General features: G+C 38.4%; 1 protein-coding gene across 4 annotated transcripts in view; it reads left to right on the top strand.

The window, feature by feature from the left end:
• TNMD (tenomodulin) overlaps positions 1–19659 on the top strand; it is a 156723-nt gene extending 137064 nt beyond the window's left edge. Inside the window, exons 2-8 of one of the 4 annotated variants that reach the window (XM_032881790.1) lie at positions 4739–4870; positions 9609–9679; positions 13730–13870; positions 14079–14180; positions 17047–17200; positions 18819–18985; positions 19283–19659. In XM_032881790.1, the coding sequence (XP_032737681.1) occupies positions 13739–13870; positions 14079–14180; positions 17047–17200; positions 18819–18985; positions 19283–19492 (765 nt within the window). In that variant the 5' untranslated portion in view covers positions 4739–4870; positions 9609–9679; positions 13730–13738 and the 3' untranslated portion in view covers positions 19493–19659. Of the gene's footprint in view, positions 1–4456; positions 4576–4738; positions 4875–9608; positions 9680–13729; positions 13871–14078; positions 14181–17046; positions 17201–18818; positions 18986–19282 lie in introns of those variants that run through there. The other 3 variants (XM_032881786.1, XM_032881791.1, XM_032881789.1) reach the window with 3 other exon arrangements.
• Positions 19660–21091: the final 1432 nt, after the last annotated feature.

Below are 21091 nucleotides of genomic sequence, written 5' to 3'. Positions count from 1 at the left end.
AATAGTTTATTTACTAGTCACTATACCACGTATTTTATACATATTAACTCTTATCACTCACAACTCAGTGAAGTAGGCACTTTTTAATTACCATTCTAGAAATAAGAAAATTAATGCATGTAGGAATTAAATAATTTGTCCACTTTATAGCTAGTTAATTAGAAGATCTGATTTGAACTGAAGCAGACTATCTCTAGAACACATGCTCTTAAGCAATCACCCAGGGAATCAGTCAACACTATCAAAAATTGAAACATGGAAATGAAAATGTAATGTAATGACTACAAGCTCATTATATTTTTCAAATCTTTGATCTTAACTTTAAAATAATCTTTCAGAAACTTCTATTTTTTGAGAGGAAAGAAACATTTACCTGAAGTATATCAAGTCCTTTCACTTTAATTTATTTTTCTATTGTTCAATTCAAGCAATTTTTAAAATTTCATACTTTTAAAAATAGTATGTATATTACTTCTATTTAATTTTTTCTATTCATTTCTTAATCCTACATAATAAAATTGATGCCCAGAATAACATGCATTTATCTTAGTAGCTAATGCTTATGAAGGGTTTATGATCTTCCAAGTAACAGAATAAGCATTTTAAATGAGTTATCTCATTAAATTATCACAGCAATCTTATTTTTGTCCTCCTTTATTCAGATAAAGAAACTCAGGCCCAATAATGGTTATTCTTGGTTGGTGTAGATTTGGAAGGATTTTTCCCCTTTTTTGTGCTTTTCTATATTGCTTGCATATTTTATAATGAGTATGTATCTTTTTTATATAAATGTAAAATACATTCTAAAAGTACATTTTTAAATAAATAAGTGAAGATTCCCTCGGACTTAGTCTTGAGCCTTTGTCTCTTTCTATTCTGCACTCTTCCTCTATACTATGTCATCAACCCCCATACTTTTGAATACCACCCACAGGCAAATGGCTCAAATCTGCAGTCATACCTCAGAGATATTGTGGGTTCAGTTCCAGATCACTGCAATAAAACAAAAATCACAATAAAGTGAATGAAATGAAAATTTTGGTTTCCCAGGACATATAAAAGTTATTATACACTATGCTATAGTCTATTAAGTGTACAACAGCATTATGTCTAAATGTACATGACTTAATTAAAAAATATTTTATTGCTAAAAAATGTAAACCATCACCTGAGCTTTCATTGAGTCATAATCATTGATTACAGATCACCATAAGAAGTATAATATTGAAAAGTTTGAAATATTATAAGAATTAGCAAATTGTGACACAGAGACACAAAGTGAACAAATGCCATTAGAAAAAAATGGCACCAATAGACTTGATCAATTCAGGGTTGTCACAAAACTTCAATTTGTAAAACACGCAATATGTATGAAGCTCAGTAAAGCAAAGCACAATAAAATGAAGTATACCTGTATATTTCCACTCCAGGGACTGTCTTTAGAGCTCCAAACACATATGCCCAACTGCCAACTGGACCTCTTTTGTATGCTTCATACACACGTCAAATTCAACATGTCCAAAACCATACTCATCATCCCAAACTTGTCCTCTTCCATGTTTCAAGTCTGAGCTTAAGAGACATTGATGGCAGCATGGACTTCCCTGACACCTCCAATTCAAATTAGGTGATGTCATGACACCCTGAAATTTTCTTTCTTAGCATGTTTCATAATTTATATTTTTTCTTTATTTACAGGATCTTATTCCTTTCAGTTTAACTTCTGTCTCCTCAGCTAGACACAGCTTTATAATGTCAGGAACTGTGTTTGTCTTGTCTAAATGTATGTTCAGCCCCTATAACAGTGCCTACCACATATAGAGCACTGAATAAACAGTGCTAATAAATGGACAATGTACTGCAAATCCATGTGCTTTATGCCATTTTCCCTGCTCTATTGAATCAGAATTAATCATCACCCCATCCTTCTGTGACACATTGCTTTGACCTCTATTTTAATTAAATACTTTTAACAAATAAAGCATGTTTTTAAAGATCTCAAAGTCTGTTCAGGAGCAAAACATCTTTAAGTGAACTATAATACAGTATAATAAGTGCAAGATTTAAAGTATGAATAAGATACAAAGAAAGAACAAAAAAGGGAAATCCAAGCAAAGAGTATAACATGTAAAATACTCCATAGTGTGAAAAAGCAGAGGGTGCTCAGTATTAATAAAGGGTGAAGTATAAGGAGGCCTAGTGTAACACTGTGGAGGGGGAAATCTTCTAACATAGTAAACATAGGTTTCTTCATGAGACTACTCTTATGACTTTCTCTTTTTTTCTAAGCTTGGTTAAAAAAGTATAAAACAAATAAAACCATAACTATATTTCATAAATTACATAATCAATTTAATGCATAGTTATGCCTGAAACAGAAAATTATTTTTCTTTGAAACATTAGGATGTGGATAAAGTCTCATGTACATGCCTTATGGCCCTGCCCAGTTGAGAACCTCTCAGCTGACTTCATCTCTATGAAAGAAATTGTCCAAAATCAAAGCTGGAGACGAAGACAGAGTCCAGACCATGAAATAGTTATGATGTCACCATAAGTAGCTTTGACTTTATAGACAGTGAATAGACATGAAAGGATTTTAAGCAAGGGAAAGATTATCCTCAGATTTGCTTCTTAGAAAGATCACCTTGAAGGCAATGGATTAGAGGCAAAGAAACCAGTTAGAATTCTAATGCAACAGTAAAAGTAACTATGAAAACCTCAACTAAGGCAGTGGAGATTGAGAATTGGGAAGATAATTCAAAGGCAAAATTGACTGGATTTAATAATTGATTAGGCTTGGGGATGAACAAGAAAGAAAAAACTAAGGATCATTTGGAGATTTCTATTCTAAAGACTAATCATCCTGTCATTTAATGAGGGAGATAATATAGAAAGAAAGGTGTGTTTGGAAGGGAAGATAATTAATTCAGTTTGAAACATGTGATATTGGAGTTGCCTATGAAATATCTAAGTGAAGAGATCCAACAGAATAGACACATGGGTCTAGAGCCCTAAGAGAACAGTGTGGACTTGAAACCTCTCAGAGACCTAAACTAAACTTTAATGGTCAGTATAGAGAGGAAATAGTGGCTTTGAAGGATATAAGAATTTAGAATCCATAAGATTTGGTGACTGACTAGATCAAGGGAATGTGAAAAAGGAGAGTTGGGAACAAACTTCAGTTTTCTGGCTTTGGAGCCTAGGTGGGTGATCGTTCCACTGTTATGGGCTGAATTGTGCCCTTCACCCTACCAAACTCATATGCTGAAGCCCTAATACCCATTATCTTAGAATGCATTTGGAGATAAGTCATATGCAGGGGACTTGTCCAATAAGACTGTTGTCCTTATAAGAAGAAATTAGGACATAGACATGCATAGATACAGAATGCCATGTGAACATGAGGAAGACCATCTACAAAACAAGGAGAGAGGTCTCAGGAAAAAGCAACTCTGCTGACCCATTGATCTCGGACTTCCAGCCTCTAGAATTGTGAGAATATAAATTTCTGTTGTTCATACCACCCCGTCTGTGGTACTTTGTTATGGTAGCTCTAGAAAACTAATAAAACCACCAAACAAGATTAAGAATATGGAGGAGAGTAGGTTGGGAGAAGGGGGTTTCAAAAGAAGAAGAGGTTTATGTGGGACATGTGGAGTTTGAGGTTTCTGAGGTACATCCAGGTAGAGGTATTAAAATGGCTTTGAAATTCAGGAGATAGAAAAGGGTTATAGAAACAGATTTTAAAAATAATTGATACATAGCTGACACTTTAAACTATAGGAGTGGTGAGATCATTTAAGAAGTATATATAGAGTTAGAAGATCATCAAGGATAGAACCATAAGGAATATTAACATTAAAGAACAAGCTGAGGAAAAGAATTCAGGAAAGGAAAATAATCAGATAGTATGAAGAGAGAGAAAATGTATCATTAATCTTTTAATCCCATTTTTAACTGTAATTAGTTGATTACATATTGATCTCAGTCCTCAAAGAGCTTTATCATAATGGATGAGGCAGTACCTTATTCATTTCTGAATCTCCAACACCAAGTACAGTGCCTGACATTTAATATCCCTGCAATAAGTATTTGTTAAAAACAAATGGAATTGAAATCAGGACTTCATTCCTTTTTTTGTTTTGTTTGCTTATTTCTGGAGTATGCAGCACATGTGCCACTGATATTTTTTTAAGTTCATAGTGAAAAATCATTTCAATGTGTCCTAGGCTTGGTCCCCTTCCAAGCCAACCCCCAGGACAATAGTTTTCATTATAACCTTCTGTCTTTGCCATTCTGGATGGAATTCTGTGCACAGAAGTTATATACATATATGGGTATATCTATGTAACAAATCGCAGCACAGGAGCCCCCTGGGCTCCTTCAGGCTCTGGTATGACATATTTGAGCCATATAAATTCAGCTTCTCCTCTGGCATCTGTTAGCTGACTCACTTGCAACTCCACCTCAGCAGTGGTCTCTCAGTCCTCTCAAAGCAGGAAAAGAGTACTGTGTGCTGAGAGAGCATGGCAAAGAATCCTCCAGAGAACTGTGAGGACTGTCACATTCTAAATGTAAGTTGATTCATATTTTTTCCCTTTTGAGCAGAAACATGGTTTCACAGATTTATCATATCGCAATGTGAACATTAGAAAGTGAAATCAAAGGTGACTTTGAATTATGGCTTGCTATTTTAAGAGCTAGTGTATCGTTTTATTCTCTCTGTTCTTTGCTTAGGCAGAAGCTTTTAAATCCAAGAAGATATGTAAATCACTTAAGATTTGTGGATTGGTGTTTGGTATCCTGGCCCTAACTCTAATTGTCCTGTTTTGGGGAGGCAAGCACTTCTGGCCAGAGACACCCAAAAAAGTAAGTAAATGCACATTAATATCTACTGCTTCTGTTTTGAGTTTGATTGAATTTAATTAGTGCTTGACATGTATATTACTCTGAAATGAAAATCATTAAGTCCATTTTGCATATATTTTCTGATGGTATGAAAAATTGAATTAAGATTTTGCTTTCTTTTATTTGCCTAATTATTTTGGTAAGGGAAAACTATGTTTTCTGTATTTCGGTTAATAATGATAGGAGTAGAATTACCCACTTTTTTATAATGCTTGGCTTTAAGAAGTTAAGACTCCTCTTAGAAGCAAAATTTTTACTGTAAGAAAAAATACTTTTCATCTTTTTTTCAATTATCTGGGCAGAAACTGATAGAAAAGTAATTACACCACCACATAAGAAAAAATCACCAGAAATGGCAGCAAAGGATTTTCAGGGATTATGTTTCTGACTTAATGCATCTGCTCTGAGGACAGGCAGCAAACTCCTTTTCAGAAGAAGCAATTCTCATACCTGACTTCACATGTATTTATGACTTAAAAAAAAAAAAAGAGAGAGCTTTTCAGCTCCTCACCAGTCACAGTTGTCACTGACCCACTAAGATAGTAATGACACAAGGTAGAAACAAGAGACACCAAGTCATTAATCACAGGTATCTCAGAAAGCTTCTGCTATTAAGATCACTTGGTATACCTAGCTGGCCACTGTAGTTGATATCAGTGTACCTTAATATTATTGTTACTCCCAGACTCACATACAGTGAGCAAGTTTAGATGTGATGAAGGGAAAATAATAGCTCCTTCATGCTAACAATTTCCATTTAAGGGAGAAGTAATAAATGTAAACGCTACAAGGTGTATAGATGGTTTTCTGTCTTTGCCATATTTTTCTCTCTGCATGTGGATTGTTGTTACTTTTTAATTAATTTGTTATCATGAGATGCTCATTTCTATTTGATAACAGATGTAGGAAGAGAAAAACATATATCCAGGTGGGAGAATGAGAGATAAGAAGAAAATGGGCTGGTGTGGACTACTGGGAGCCAAAGGAGTGATAGGAGCCAAGAGGAAAGCATATGGATTGTTGAAAGAGGGCAGAAAAGAGAAAATTAACTGGACCGGTGTCCAAAAGAAAACCGAGAAATAAGGCATAGTTACCCTTGGATTCTTCACCTCTATTGCCATACCCACTTTCATTTAGTCTCATAGGCTATCTTACCAAGTTTAAGTAGGAAGGAGAATGAAAATCAAAGGGACCCATCTTGTTTGATTGCCTTTTTATTTACACCTTGTTCCAGAAAGGATTTGAGACATCACCCAATGCTTGTAGTTAGCCATTTCTCTCATTCTCTCCCCCTCTCTCTTCCTCCTCTCTCTCTTTCTCTCCTTCTCATCTCTTGCACTGTGTCCTGCTTCTAAACTACTTTCTGTTCACATATTTTTCTAGAGAAGCCATTTATATGCAAGCTATCAAGGTGGGCAAAGAAATACAGATCAGAAAGGAAACAGCAAATGAATAAAAGTGCCAAAATGCATTCCAATCCAATTCTTCTACCACTTAGCTAATTCCCTCGGTGATGTGCTGCCCCACAAATTGAATATTGGATCCTTTAGACAATTATAGGTGAGTTAGAGGACAATAAACTCTTTTGTGCTCCATGGCCATAATGTACTTAACTCAGTGTAGTAGGTATCTAGCCCTTTTGCCCACCTGTATAAGCCTAACTACACATGGGGCCAGATGGCCTTTCTTGTTTTATTGTAGCTGTTGGTGCTGCAAATGCTATTTTGAAAGAGTTTATGTGTTTTTCTAAACTTCTAATGTTATTTGTCTCAGCACAACTATAAATGACTAAGTGGGACCTTGCTTTTATTTTGCAAGGTGTGAAACTCACTAATAGGATCCATGGTTTCCTCTGCTTCCGTATTATATCATCTTTGCTTCTCACTTCAGTTCTCCTTTTAATGCATTTTAAGGAACAATTCTGTGACTCCTCAAACCAAAAGTAAAACCTAGTCAGTGTATGCATAAAAGAGGTGGGGTATGCTATCAAATAAAGTTTATCAAGAATCAAATCTCTCATGAAGTAATACATCTTGGGATGTGCCTTTGAGCAAAGGTATTCTCAGAAATGAACAAAATTATTGCAAAGTAATCTGGTAAAAGACAATAGGTATCACCTAGGTCAACTTTTTCCACCATAAACAAGCTTATTTTTTCTCCATTCCAACTGGGGAGTTGCATTTTATTGTCTTGGATATTTAAGTCCTGGCCTTTGCCACAAGACCAGGCTGGGTCCATTGCAAACTAAGGAACCAGCTGGAGATGTGAATGCTTCCCTCAGTCTACCACTACCTTTAATCCCCAGACAAAGAGCCCAAGAGACCATCTATGTTTCCAAGGGCTAAGACTGCCAATATGCCTGACTTGGAGCTGACTGACGAATCCTGGGAAGAGAAAAGTAGTCAGATTAGTCTTGGAAGAAGACTTGCAAAGGAAAAGGATCCAGGCACCTTGCACAAATTAAAGACTCTCCCCTTAAGAGTATGGTCTAGCGAGAAACAACAGTTAACCAATTAAAATCCAGACTCTTCTAGACTTTCCTTTACAAGCCTATGAGACCTGTGGGGACTGTGGGGCCCTTGGTGGACAGAATTGTTGATGCTATTGTGCTTATGGATGGAGTGATTTGTTTGCTCCCCTGGGGTTTCCTCCAAGCTCTTAGTATTTGCTCCTCTAGCCTCCATCATATTTCCTTTTTACTTTGTTTTGTTTTGTTTTTTTTGACATCTGTTTAAAATAAACAGGATTTACTCAACGTCTCACATCTGGTGTTGGCATTTCCCTAACAGTAAGTCATTCTTCTCCTGCCATTACCTCCCACCTTGGTGTGTACAAAATTCCAGATTCTTGATCCTAAAGTGGGGGTAAGCCATGCTTGATCCCCTCTCCTAACTTCAAGCATGAACACACATGCACCTGCATACACACACACACACACACACACACACACACTCCAGAAACAGAAAGTCATCAAAATGAGGTGAAACAAAAGGGATTAATTCTGGGATAGCTGCTGCACTCCCTTACAGGCTAAAGACCCCTAACCCACAACCACATATAGGAGCCACTTGAGCTGAATGAAAGCCAGACCATCAAACTCTATATTCAGCTTTCTCAACCAAGCAGAAGGGACTTATTCAGTCCCAGAAATTTTGAGAGTGCATCACAATGAGGCTCCACTTCCAGGCAGTGACTACTTAGGGATTTTTGAAGCCAATTCCCTAGAGGAACATTCTTTCTTAAACCCCCCTGCCTTACACATTTAACTTGAAACAATTAGAAGCCAACTCCCCAGTTAATTAATCCAACATGGAGAAAACAAGTCATAAAAATCCCGGCATTTAAACCAACAATTTATAGATACATCACAGACCTTATAAACTAGTCCCTCCAATCCTTTGAAGAATGAGGCAGAAGGATGATATATTAAATAAATGAAATTCTGCACTTCCTGCCATACCCAGGAACTGCCTGGTGACTTTATTAGGGCTCTTCAGAAACCGTAAGTCGTAAGGCCCACACAGCAATAAACAGATTACTGGGAGGGTCCTCATAACTTCCACATACTGGGAGCATCCTCTTAACTTCCACATATTATCAGGATGAGAAGAGAACTGATAGGGCTATTTGGGCATCTGTCTGCCCTCTCCTCCGTAACCTCAATTGCAGATAATCATTAAGACAGCCTCACCCAGGATTGCAAGCCCAGTTATCACTGGAGGCTGAAAATCCTTTGTTTGGAAAAAACACTTCCCTGCTAAGTCTGGATCCAGCTTTCCTGTGCCTGTTTCTCTAATGCTAGCATTGGCTGGAGACCCACTTTCTTCTTCTACTCCTCTTGTTAGCATACAATTGATACAACTCTCCTTCCTGAGTTCCCTGGGCTTTCCTACACCGCAGTTTGGTGGGTAAAATGTGGATCTGGAGAAGCATTCATACACTCAAGGGAAAAGTTGGAGTCGTAGCTGAAAGAAATCTCTTTAGCAGAGGGACTGAGCTTCACCAGATGGTGCCACATCGGCATTTTTAAAAAGAAGACTTCTCTTCGCTTTATTTTCCTCCCAAACTATCACAGGAACAAAGCCCACCCTCATACAAACAGCAGCTCTCACTGGGGCAGCTCTTGCTCTGGGCTATTAAGAGGAAGCATCAGTTATGTGTACCAGGACTCTGGCTACTGAGAGCACTTTCTTACTCAGTCCTTCATTCTCTTAAGGCAGCATTTGCTGAGCAGCTTACATGGCGCCAGCAAGGAAAACCTGCTTCCTCAAAGGGAGCTTCGAGACTGAGAGTGGGATTGGGGCTGTATAGGGAAAGAAGCCCAGGTCATCAACAGGTAGCCGCAGTCCGATCATCAGCCTAACAGGTGTTAGCCCAAATCTGAGCAGAACTAATTCTGTCAACTACTCAACATTGCATCTGGTAAGGCATGGGAGATAAAGACGGGAGCTGAAACTCCAGAGAAACTTGGTGACTTGTGCAAGGTCACACAGCTTTTAAGTGGCAAAGTTGAGGCTTGGACTAACACGTGGTCTAAGGATTTTTTCTACTAATCTTACGTTGCATTTAAGAATAAGGGGCGGTGGGGACAGTGGGTATGGGAAAACTTCCCAGCCAGCTTGAGTCTGTAGATGAAAGAAATGGTTTTTTCTTGTTGAAAAACAGGAATGTCTGTGCTGCTTATGCCAATTTTTTTCAGGGCTGAGAACTGGTGATTGAAGATGCAGAAGTCCAACTTTGCATAAGAAACAATCTGTCTGCTCTGTGTTGGTAAAGAAATACCCAGAGGCCCTTTAATTCCCACAGGCTACATTGGTAATAAAATGGTACAATGCATTCCCTTCCCTTCCTTCCATCCTAACACCTGCTAGCCAGCTATTCTGAGCATGTATTTCACCTTTGGAGAGTGTACCTCCTAAACAGACAGTAAAGGATGAAGGTGGAGAGAAGAGCAGCTAGATTAATCACAGGCTTCTAAAAGCAAGCCTAAGCCAAATGTCCTCAAATCCCTTGTAGGAAAGGTAAAAGGTACTTGGCCCCAAAACAGATCCATCACACTGAGGTCTTAGACAACATTATTTTTTATAAAAAGCTTTCTTTTCTAATCTCAGAAATTGCCACAAATTGAGGCAAGAAACAGGGGAAATTGTGGAAGGGGGTTGTTAGGGCTCATTTGCTACCTGAGTGGAGGCTTTAACTGGATTGAGGAAAGAAGTCCTGGGCAGGGAAGAGAAATGAGTTTGGTTTTGCTCCATGTTTTCTCACTGTGGTCTTCTTACGTCTCTCGGTGCCTAAACGTAATCACATAGCTATTTCATTTCACTTCTGAGTCATATTCCAGTCCACGGTCTTCCCTGTCCCGCTCCAGTTTTCTGGTCCTTATAGTTAAGGCCAGCCCTACATATGGGTAGAATAGGAACCTATTTGAGTGGTGCTGGAAGGATGCCCTTGTCTTCAAAATATCTTATTCCTGGTGTCATTCTGCTTAAAATCCATCATTAGTAATTCATTCCTTTGAGTTAAATATTGCACTCATTTTTTTAAGATACAAATACCCATCACTATCATCTTAGTGTGAAATCATTTGTCAAATTGATTTCTTCTTTGACATAAAAGGCCTGGCACACCATGAGATTCCTAGATGTCTAGACAAAAGACAAAGGGGTAGAGGGAGATAGGAAGAAGGGGAAGGACTAGGAGGGTACAAAATGAACAGGATATGAAAGGAACTAGGTTTCCTAGAAACACCAGTGATTAATTGTCCCTATTTGCCAATTTGACAGATACTCCTCAATACACTCTGTCTTTGCTCCGTCCTTCTGGAAGTAAAGCTGAGTTGGGGGGCATTGTGAGATGAGCTACTAAGAGCCCAGTCATACATCTCTCAGGCCAGTCATACTGTCTCTGCTTTGTTAGTGCCTGGAAAGGACAAAACCATTTATTCCTTCATCTCCAGAAAGACCCTCAGCCCCTGAGCCAGTGAGCTTAGTAGAAAGAAAAGTATTTCTGAAGCCAAAGTCATGAGCTCAGTCTCCATATGGGCCAATGGAGCTTGCATAGCCATTACCCAGGCAATGTGCTCCACAGGGACCTGGGCGAGACAGTATGTCTGGATTTGCTCAAACCCATCCCCAAATGGTCCAAAGTGGGCCACCGGCATCATCTTCCTAGACAAGGACAGTCTGTTCCAAAAGGACACCTTTGATAGTAGAATTCCATCTGGGTGAATATATAGCTTTCCACCCCCCACCCCTCATCCAGGATTCACACATAAATGAAGTCATTCTGATCTCACTCCATTAAGCAACCTATCATTGCTTTAAAAAAAATCCAATAATCTGGTTAGTGAATACAATCAGAATGGACCCCTTCTCCCCCACCAAAGCAAAAAACAAACCAAAACTAAACAAAAGGGGCACCTGGGTGGCTCAGTCCTTAAGCGTCTGCCTTCGGCTCAGGTCATGATCCCAGGGTCCTGGGATCGAGCCCTGCTTCAGGCTCCCTGCTCACTGGGGAGTATGCTTCTCCCTCTCTCTCTGCCTGTCTCTCTGACTACTTGTGATCTGTCTGTCAAATAAATAAATAAAATCCTTAAAAAAAAAAACTAAACAAAAAAACAAAAAAACTTCTTTGAAGGAATGTTGAAAGTAATCAAGATCTACTGAGTTTGGCTGTTTCCAACAGCTTTCATCTAGCAAGGTGTCCAAGTGAAGTGTATTGCCAACAGTGCAGGGAAACTCATTCCACAGAAGTACACTGAAATTCTAAATGTCACTAGTATGGTTCCATAGTCTTCTACCAATGATTGAAAATACAGCCTCTATTTTTTCTTTTGCCCAGGTAGGCAGCATTCCAACATCCCCTGGTCTCTAACCTCATTTTTCCATGCAATAATCCATCAGTAGTGCTACTGATGAAACAAACACCCCACCCCACCCCCAATGACTAGTAGTGTCGACATTTGTCTCAACAATGGATAATATTTCTGAAGAAATTCGCTTCTGTTGGGAGATCTGACAAGCCCGGATCTCAAGTTGTTGCCTTTGTCCTCTACTTAGGTCAGGTGGACTGAGAGTACAATTTGTTGCTATAGGTAGAAGTTTCTCAAGCTGGCTGCAGAGCTGAAATTGAGGACATATTTATAACTAGAAGCAAATAACAAGCCTAAAGGAATTTGTTTGCTACCTGTCACAAACCAGGCCAGACTTCCTGAGTTAACTCTGCAGTTGCTGTAAGGTTGTAAATACCATTTTCCTTCCCCTTTTAAAGTACGGTCTCTTAAAAGAACTCGCCAATGTTCAAAATGTCTCTTTATGAAGATGAGAATATGTCACTGGTGGGAAAAACTCATGTTGAAAACCTAATAACTGAGTACATTCAATACTTAAGCACTGACCCTGTCCAAGGCACTGCAGAGCTACAGGGAGGTAAATGACATTGTCTCTTCCTACTCAGCAGCTACATAGACTTTTCACACTTGAAATAACATTGTTTCTACAAACCCTTCCAATGTGTTTCTCTACTTGAGTTGGGGAAAATCTGACCAGGTTAAACTAACATTCAGTCACAGACACTGGCAAACATTAAAAAGCAACCCAAGCCAGTACAAGTTCTAAAAGGTTGTCACTGGGAACCACGTCATTAGAAAGCAACTTTGGCTCTATAGATGACTTGTTTCAGGAGGATTTCAGTTCACCAAATTTTTTTCCTAAGGAAAAATGAATATGATAGCAGAAGGCATCCTAACAACAAGGATAAGACAGATTTCTTCATGGTCCCATTAGGTCTGGCTTGGTTTGTGACAGGTAGTGAATTACGTTAGGTTTGTTGTTTTTTTCTAGCTACAAATGTGTCATCAGTTATAGGTAATGGGCTTACTCCTAAACTGGGACACTTGATGGGACTGGTCCTCTTGGTCCTAAGGAAAAAAATGTCACTTTTAGAGGGCCAGAGAGAGTCTGGGGTTCTGCTGCAACCACTCAATAATGACCTGATAAGAAGCCTTTCCAAGGTACTATTCTTGGAAGATACCATATTACTTAGTGCAAGGCACTTGACACAGTTGTTGAATTCTATATACAACAGAATTTGAAGCCAACCGAATTAGGTTTGGAAATCAGAACTCAGGAATAAACTGAGAGGGTTTGATTAGCCCATAAAAGAGAAGGTCAGGGGAAGGCAATAAATGTTTCCTGGAGTTGAAAGGGGAAAAGGAAGCAATTAAGGTCAGGGTAAGTCTTTTACCTCATATTGACCAAGGTGAATGGTCTTCAGATTCTAAAAAAGACAGACCCAAGACTACTGAGGTAATATTAAAGCCCTGGATAGATAAAGAGATAAAGAGCAATACCTAAGCATTCTAAATGTGTTCAAATCTCTTTCTCTGCCCCAGTGAATTTTAGGGGGAGAGAAGGGGTGAGCACTTGGAAAGGAAGTGGTAACTTAAAGAGGCAGCATCAGTTTTATGTGATCCCTCTGCTTAACATAAGGGGAAAATACTTTACAGGCTGGTTTGCAAAAATATCATTCACTATTTAGTCAAGGCTGCCAAGAAAACTGTTGGAATTTTAGTGATTAGTTCAGCAAGTTGGGTTGAATACAAAATACTGGCTCTGAAGGGATCCCCATATCAGCTCCAGTGCCAAAAAGTACCTCACTTTAAATCCTGAGTCTCAGAGAAATCCCAATGGTAAGCTGTTGAGATGGCACCTCACCACAAAGGCTCCAGAAAGAGAAGGTGCCCCAGATATTACCCAATTAAAGCATCCTTTGAAGGGACACACTGAATATCTTAGAGCTTGTTCTCCTCTGTTATTCCAGACATATGACATGGAGCACACTTTCTACAGCAATGGAGAGAAGAAAAAGATTTACATGGAAATTGATCCTGTGACCAGAACTGAAATATTCAGAAGTGGAAATGGCACTGATGAAACATTGGAAATACATGACTTTAAAAATGTAAGTTGGATATTCCACTTCCCAAGGGCTCCCACTTAAAATAGTAGAACATTTTAGTCAAGTTAAAATTAGCATTTAGCCTCCACTTGATTTATAAGACAAAGCTTTCCTTTGAATTCAGATTTTGCCATCCTGGGCCCTTAATAGATCAGGGAACTCATTAACTTTGGCTATTTCAGTAAGTCTTTTTTTTTTTGTCTGTTTATAGGGTTACACTGGCATCTACTTTGTAGGTCTTCAAAAATGCTTCATCAAAACTCAGATTAAAGTGATTCCTGAATTTTCTGAACCAGAGGAGGAAATAGATGAGGTATGTAAGAATATTAATAGTTGTAGGCAAAGCCATCATTTGTTGGGTGTTAGCCATGTGCCAGATATTGTACTAAATGCTTTATTCTCATTTGAGTCTCACGATGACCCTATAAGTAGATGCTATCATTATCCCCATTTTCCCACGAAGAAACTAGGTTCAGAACTGAAAAGTGACTTGCCCAAGGTCACACAGTAAAGAGCAGATTGGGATCTTGAACTCAGGCCTTTCAAAAAACTAAAGTTCGTGCTGTTAGGTGCAAAACTATACTTTTATACCTGGGTAGTCATTAACATTTTGTACGTTTGCTTCCAAACCAAAGTTCTAGTTAAGAGAGCTAAGATGGAGGAACAAAAACAATCCTGCTTAAAAATAAAGTCTTAAAAAACAAAAGTCCCAAAGCCATCTGAGATCCTTGCTACTTTTATCATATTGTGACATTCACTTATTTTAAAAAATTTTGGTTCATTCACCTTACCATTGTATGCTGGGCTGCCAATGGAATAATGTGCATTTAACCTTACTTGGGAAAGCAAAAGCAAAGAAGATGAGAACTACAGTCTAAGACAAATTCTCTGAAAACATACTGCCAGGCCAGGGTAAGGTAAGCTAAGATACTGGCACAATCACTAAATGGCCCCCAAAAGCCTAGTGGGAGATGGAGGATTATGACCTAAAATACAGCCATCCTTAAAGCCCTTCAAGCTCTAATATTTCCCTGATATTCTGTCTGTAACTACAGTGTGTTGCTGTCAGTGAAGCAGTAAGAGAAACTTAGCTAAGGCCATCTTGTTGCAGCACATTCCCCCTGTAGCTAGGATGAAACAAATATTTGTTTGGTTTGGTTTTGCTGTTTAACTGGCAAATCTAAAATGAAATTACGGCAAGGGCACAGTGGCCTCTCTGTACACTGTAAAGACCTCTTTCTTCTCTCTCTCCCCCTTTCTTTATCACTATTTTCCTACATAGTTCTGTCCATTTTAATTCTCAGCTGCCCATTTATCTTTTGCTTTTGTTTTTCTTATTTTGGGGGCAGGGGTGAGGTAGGATAGGGAGCACTTTATCCTCTCCTTTACCCAAGTCTCGGAGCTATCATTGGCTCCCCCAGACATGTCACTGGTCTCCTTATGGCCAGAAAAATTACAAACCCTTGTTCCTAGAAGTTCCAAGAAAAAGGAGAAGCTTTTCCAAAGATGATACTGTGCTCTCAAGGCCTATGGTAGTGAAAAATTTTGAAGATTTTTTTTAAATAAGCATAAATTCCATTGGGGAGGGAATATGCTATGGTGAGTGCTGTGAATATGTAAGACTGATGAATCACAGAACTGTACCCCTGAAACAAACAGTACATTATACATTAATAAAAATAAATAAATACATACATAAATACATAAATACAATAAAAATAAGCATAAATTCAACGCATCTGAGGAACAGAACAACTTTCAGGATATTAAGAATTACTGCAGGAGGCAAGGGTAAGATGAAAGGAGAATTGATAGGATAAAAAGGTACTAAATGCTGCTTTTTACAGAAAATAATGTAAACATTTGAGTAGGGCCAGCCAGCAATGAAGCCCTGAACTAAAGCAACAAGATAAATTTTTCTGAAAAATATAAAGGCAAAGGCCCATAATGTCTCATTTTGGCCCTAATTTATTCCTCAATTAATTTTGCCACATCTTTTAAATAACATAAGTATTTATCTAGTGATAGTGAGATTATTTTATCTTCAGGAAAATCCATATATATATTCAGGCTACAGACTTTTTTATGAAATAAGTTTGCAGTTCTGGGTGACAAAACCCCTTTTACTGCATACTTTCCACCACTGTATCTATGGTTTGCGCATGCTAAACATGCAGAGCAGTGATATAAATAGCCCTGATTTTGCTAACAAAGCTAGTCAGTACACCAACATCATTTTTTCTACAGTCCCTTTCAACGCATCCCAAGGTCTTTACAGACTCAAGGGCAAGAGAGCTAAGACTTGAGAGTTTTAAATGACTAGGGGAAAAATTATACAAATCCATATTTCAAAGAACAAATAAAAACACTGAAATCATAAAGCTAGAAAGAAACCAAAAAGAAAAGTAAAAGCCTTATTAAGAGTAGGAGGAAATGTCAAGGCCCAAAAGACAAGTGAATAAGAAGTAGGTATACAAGATAACTACTGCCAGTACAAGAAACCAAAGAGAAGGCCATATTCTTGATAATATAAGAAAAAAACACTGTGAGACGAACTGTAAACGTCTAGAATGAAAGGAGTAAAACAGTGTTAAGGCCAGTGAAGTCATAAACTGAAGACTTGACTTTAAGACAAAAAAAAAACATTTTGTACTACAGCTAGCCACCATTAACAGGCAAATCTTGTAAAACCCAAATATTAGATTTGGTTGCTATTTAATTGATCTCACCAGCTTGGATTACAAGCTATTTTTCAGCTTGAGATCAAATCCTGTTTGCAATCTTAGTTGCAAGCCTAAAACATGGCAGGCACTCACAACATCCATTTAAAAGAGCAAAAACAAATGTAAATCATTCAGGGTTCCAGAAGCCCAATTAAAACATACATGGTCCAGTGGGAGGCCCAGAAAATGATGAATAACTTTCCTAGTTGAGTGAAATAGTAGCAGAAAAAACTCCTGTTACAGTAAGCAGCCTTACCGTTAGACCCCAGAGAGGGATTAGCTCTTAACTCTCCCAAGGGCACCTACTGTATGCACAAAACAGAGCTACTTCACTGGCAGCCCTGGGATTGGAACTGTTACTCAGACTCAAAAGAGAGTGTTTTCCAGTATCCCATAATGTCTCACTCATTTTATTAATTTCTCTGCCTATCTCTACCTTGAACTTACTTCTCTCAGAATGAAGAAATTACCACAACTTTTTTTGAACAGTCCGTGGTTTGGGTCCCAGCAGAAAAGCCTATTGAAAACCGAGACTTTCTGAAAAATTCCAAAATTCTGGAAATTTGTGATAATGTGACCATGTATTGGATTAATCCCACTCTAATAGCAGGTATGCCTTCTCCTCCTCCACTTTTTAAAGTCAGTAAGAGGTTAATATTCCCATCATTTAGAGACTACATTTCTAAGAAAAGAATGATCAGCTTATATCTTAGATGAAATTGTATATGCTGACTGCCAAAGGAGGAAGGAATTTTTCACAGCTAAGTTATATATCAGATAAATTAATGCTGACAAGCTTTTAAATATCCCAGGAAAGGTAATGCCACCCTAATGTAACTAGTGATGGCAAAAAACCTAACCTTCCTTTGCACATCTGATATTCATCACAGTCAGGATACCAAGCTATTCCTCAAACCACTATGTACTCAACCCAAGAAGAGAGGAGAGAAGAGCCAAAACAATGTCCTGTTGTCTCAAGAATGATTTTGTGTGTCAGATGGTGGCATTCCCCCCAAGAAGATAAGACACTCGCTATAATACAGATCTCTTTGTGGCTATTTTAGGAATCACTATAAAAGTAATTGAGGGCTGCAGCTCTAGAGTATGAGTCCAGCTCTCAACTTCCAGTCAGCTCATGAAGAAGACAAAGGTCTCTGGATGTCTTATTTTGCCCAGCTAACAGAGAGTCTGGTCTCGTTCATTCTAGAAAGTCTAGATGACTGTATTACTTAAGAGAGACCACTCTAACCAATGTAGGCAACTACTGTACTCTTTGGCAGCTTAAGAAAATTGAATTTAAAAAACATTGAATACAATGTGATATTCTGGACTAGATGCTAGAACATCTGCTTTAGTGTTCTTTTTCTAAAAGACATTAGTAGAAATAATAAAATCTGAATAAAGTCTATAGTTTACTTAATAGTATTGTACCAATGTTAATTTCTTAGTTTTCATAATTGTACCATGGTTATGTGAGATGTCAACATTAGGGAAAACTACATAAAGGATATATAGGAACTCTGTACTACCTTTGCAACTCTTCTGTAAAATGTAAGATTATTTCTAAATAGAAGGGGTTTTTTTTTTTTTAATTTAAGACAAGAAAGAGAGGGGAAAGGGGAGGAAGACAGAGGGCACCAAATCAAATCCAGCAACCAAAAAATATTTACTGAGCACCTATCATAGGTAAAATCATTGTGGGAGAGACACATAAGTTCCCTGTCCTCATTTTTTTTTAAGATTTTATTTATTTATTTAAGAGAGAGAGAGCATGTGAGCAGGGGGAAGGGGCAGAGGGAGAGAGAGAGAATCTCAAGCAGACTCCACACCCATCATGGAGTCCCACATGGGGCTTGATCCCAAGATCCTGAGATCCTGATCCCAGCCAAAACCAAGAGTCCGACGCCAAATTGACTGAGTCACCCAGGCGCCCCCAACCCCACTGTCCTCATTTTTAAAATTAGGATGCTAGTAAGGCAAAGCAGTAAGTGCTTGATGCCAAATGAGCAAAGAATAAGTCTGTGTACCTTGGAATAGTCAGATTTGTTTTGGGAAATCTCTTTAAAACTGTAGCTGTAGGAGTCTGGAAACATGGTTCATGCTTGGCTAAATAATGGCAGTAAGAAGACAAAATGAAATTCTCTATTCCCAACACCATAACCCCAACCACTTCTTTCGGGAACCATTTTCAAAGCAGGTGAATCACAACTTTGTGCTTCTTACCTTAGTTTCAGAGTTACAAGACTTTGAGGAGGATGGTGAAGATCTCCACTTTCCTACCAATGAAAAAAAAGGGATTGAACAAAACGAGCAGTGGGTGGTCCCTCAAGTGAAGGTGGAAAAGACCCGCCATGCCAGACAAACAAGCGAGGAAGAACTTCCAATAAATGACTATGTGAGTTACGTTCGTGTTACTCTTGTTAGAAGGATAGCAAGAAGCCCCCCAAAAACTCACTACTCCTTAGATCAAAGTCCTCAAAAGGAGAATGATCATTGTTTTAACAAAAAAAATATTTAAGAAACTTGGAATCCCTAAGAGACTCATTCATAATCATCTTGATTAATATTTATCAGACTAAGGAATTTAACTTCTCACCAGTACCCAACTCATGTAGTCTTGTAGTCCTTCCCTGCTTAGTGGGCCTTTTCTTGGTGAACCTTCCCCTCCAACCCCAGTTTATTCTTTTTTCAGACTGAAAATGGAATAGAATTTGACCCCATGCTGGATGAGAGAGGTTATTGTTGTATTTACTGCCGTCGAGGCAACCGCTACTGCCGCCGCGTCTGTGAACCCTTACTAGGTTACTACCCATATCCATACTGCTACCAAGGAGGGCGGGTTATCTGTCGTGTCATCATGCCTTGCAACTGGTGGGTGGCCCGCATGCTGGGGAGGGTCTAATGGCAAGTTTGAGCTCAAGTGCTTAAACTTCTGGCAGCCAACATATAATGAATGCATGCTATTCAATGAATTTCTGCCTATGAGGCACTTGGCTCCTAGTAGCCAGCACTCCAGAATTACTTGTAGGTAATTCCTCTCTTCATGTTCTAATAAACTTCTACATCATCGTTAATGGCCTGATTGCTGCTGAACACACTGGGTAAGTGTTTGCTAAGAATGTTTTCTGCAACTGAAATGGAGCAGATCTGTCTAACATGGATGACAATGATGGAAACTTGCATTCTATCAGGTTTGGGGAGTGGGAAAGGGCAAAGCATAAGGATTCTCAAATACCATACCATAGTTTACTATGCTGTATGGAGAAAGTGGAAATGAGGGGCTGATGATAAAATGTCCCCAGAAATGATGCATAAAAACTTGTCCTTTTGTGCAGAGCCCCAATGTTTAATTATCTGAGAGACATATTGAGGTCTTCCTCAAGCATCTGTTACAAGGACAGAAATATTCCAAGTGCTCAGACTCAGCAAAGGAGAAAGCTAACCTAGCAGAAAGTGTCCCAAGCTATCCCCCTGTAAACAGGAACTCAACTTTGGACAAATTCAATATATTATAACCTCTAGGTCTGGCTTCTCTTCAGATCAGTGTCTAGTTACATAACTTTCCAAAGCAATTGTATGGAAAGGGGGAATCCATAAATATCATTCACAAAAACAGGCATCATAGGAAATCACCAAGCTGAGGAATCAAATGGGGATTTGTTTTCCCTCCCAAGCCACAAGCAACTAGCAGTATGTCACTTTCTTAAAGGAAGGTTAAGGCTTAGTTTCCTATCCCCCAATACTTCGCTTGGGAAAGAGAAAAGGGGCAAAGGAGAGAGAAAAAGCAATGGTCAGAGTGTAATGTCAATCTTGATGTTCCAGCCAGTTCTAGTTTCAAAATTTCTGCCTACCAATCTGTCACAACTTCTAGTATTATTCTTGCTCAACTTCAAGGTTAATGTGTCATGAGAATATCTGTCTGGCAGTTTCCAACAGAAAAGCATTTTCAAAGAGTAAAATCTTTACCAAGATGCCTGTGGGCCAGGAGTCATTTCCCCCTTTTTAATAGTCAAGGAAGCAAATAGAAACAGATTTGCCCAAGGCTGAGTTAAAATTAGCCAGTCATTAATTGATAATTAGCATACATGCCATACTTGGATTACCAATTTTCACAGAATGAGCAATTTCACATATCTAACAATGCAGCATCACTGAAAAAATTCTCTTTTTTATTAATGATTTAGAAGACATCTGAGAATTTTGGAATACTTCAACTATCATAATAAGCATTAATTTATAGCTGAAATATAAAAATGCAAAAAATGAAATTAATTTGAGGTTGTGCAGATTTTATTATGTTCTCTATCATTGTTTTTAAATATTCATTTTTAACAGTGGTTTTTCAGATCAGCCAATAATTTTAAATTCCTGAGACATTCAATTTTATGCAGTCTACATTGTACTATATATACTGTACTCTGAGGGGTACAAATGAAGTAGAAGGTGTATTCCCTATTTCCGAAGAAAAACAGGACATCCAAAATATATAAGCCAAAGTACA

Source organism: Lontra canadensis, unplaced genomic scaffold (assembly GCF_010015895.1).
Source record: "Lontra canadensis isolate GAN:19392208 unplaced genomic scaffold, GSC_riverotter_1.0 scaffold77, whole genome shotgun sequence".
Lineage (NCBI taxonomy): Eukaryota > Metazoa > Chordata > Mammalia > Carnivora > Mustelidae > Lontra > Lontra canadensis.
This window is presented reverse-complemented; position numbering and strand designations above follow the sequence as displayed.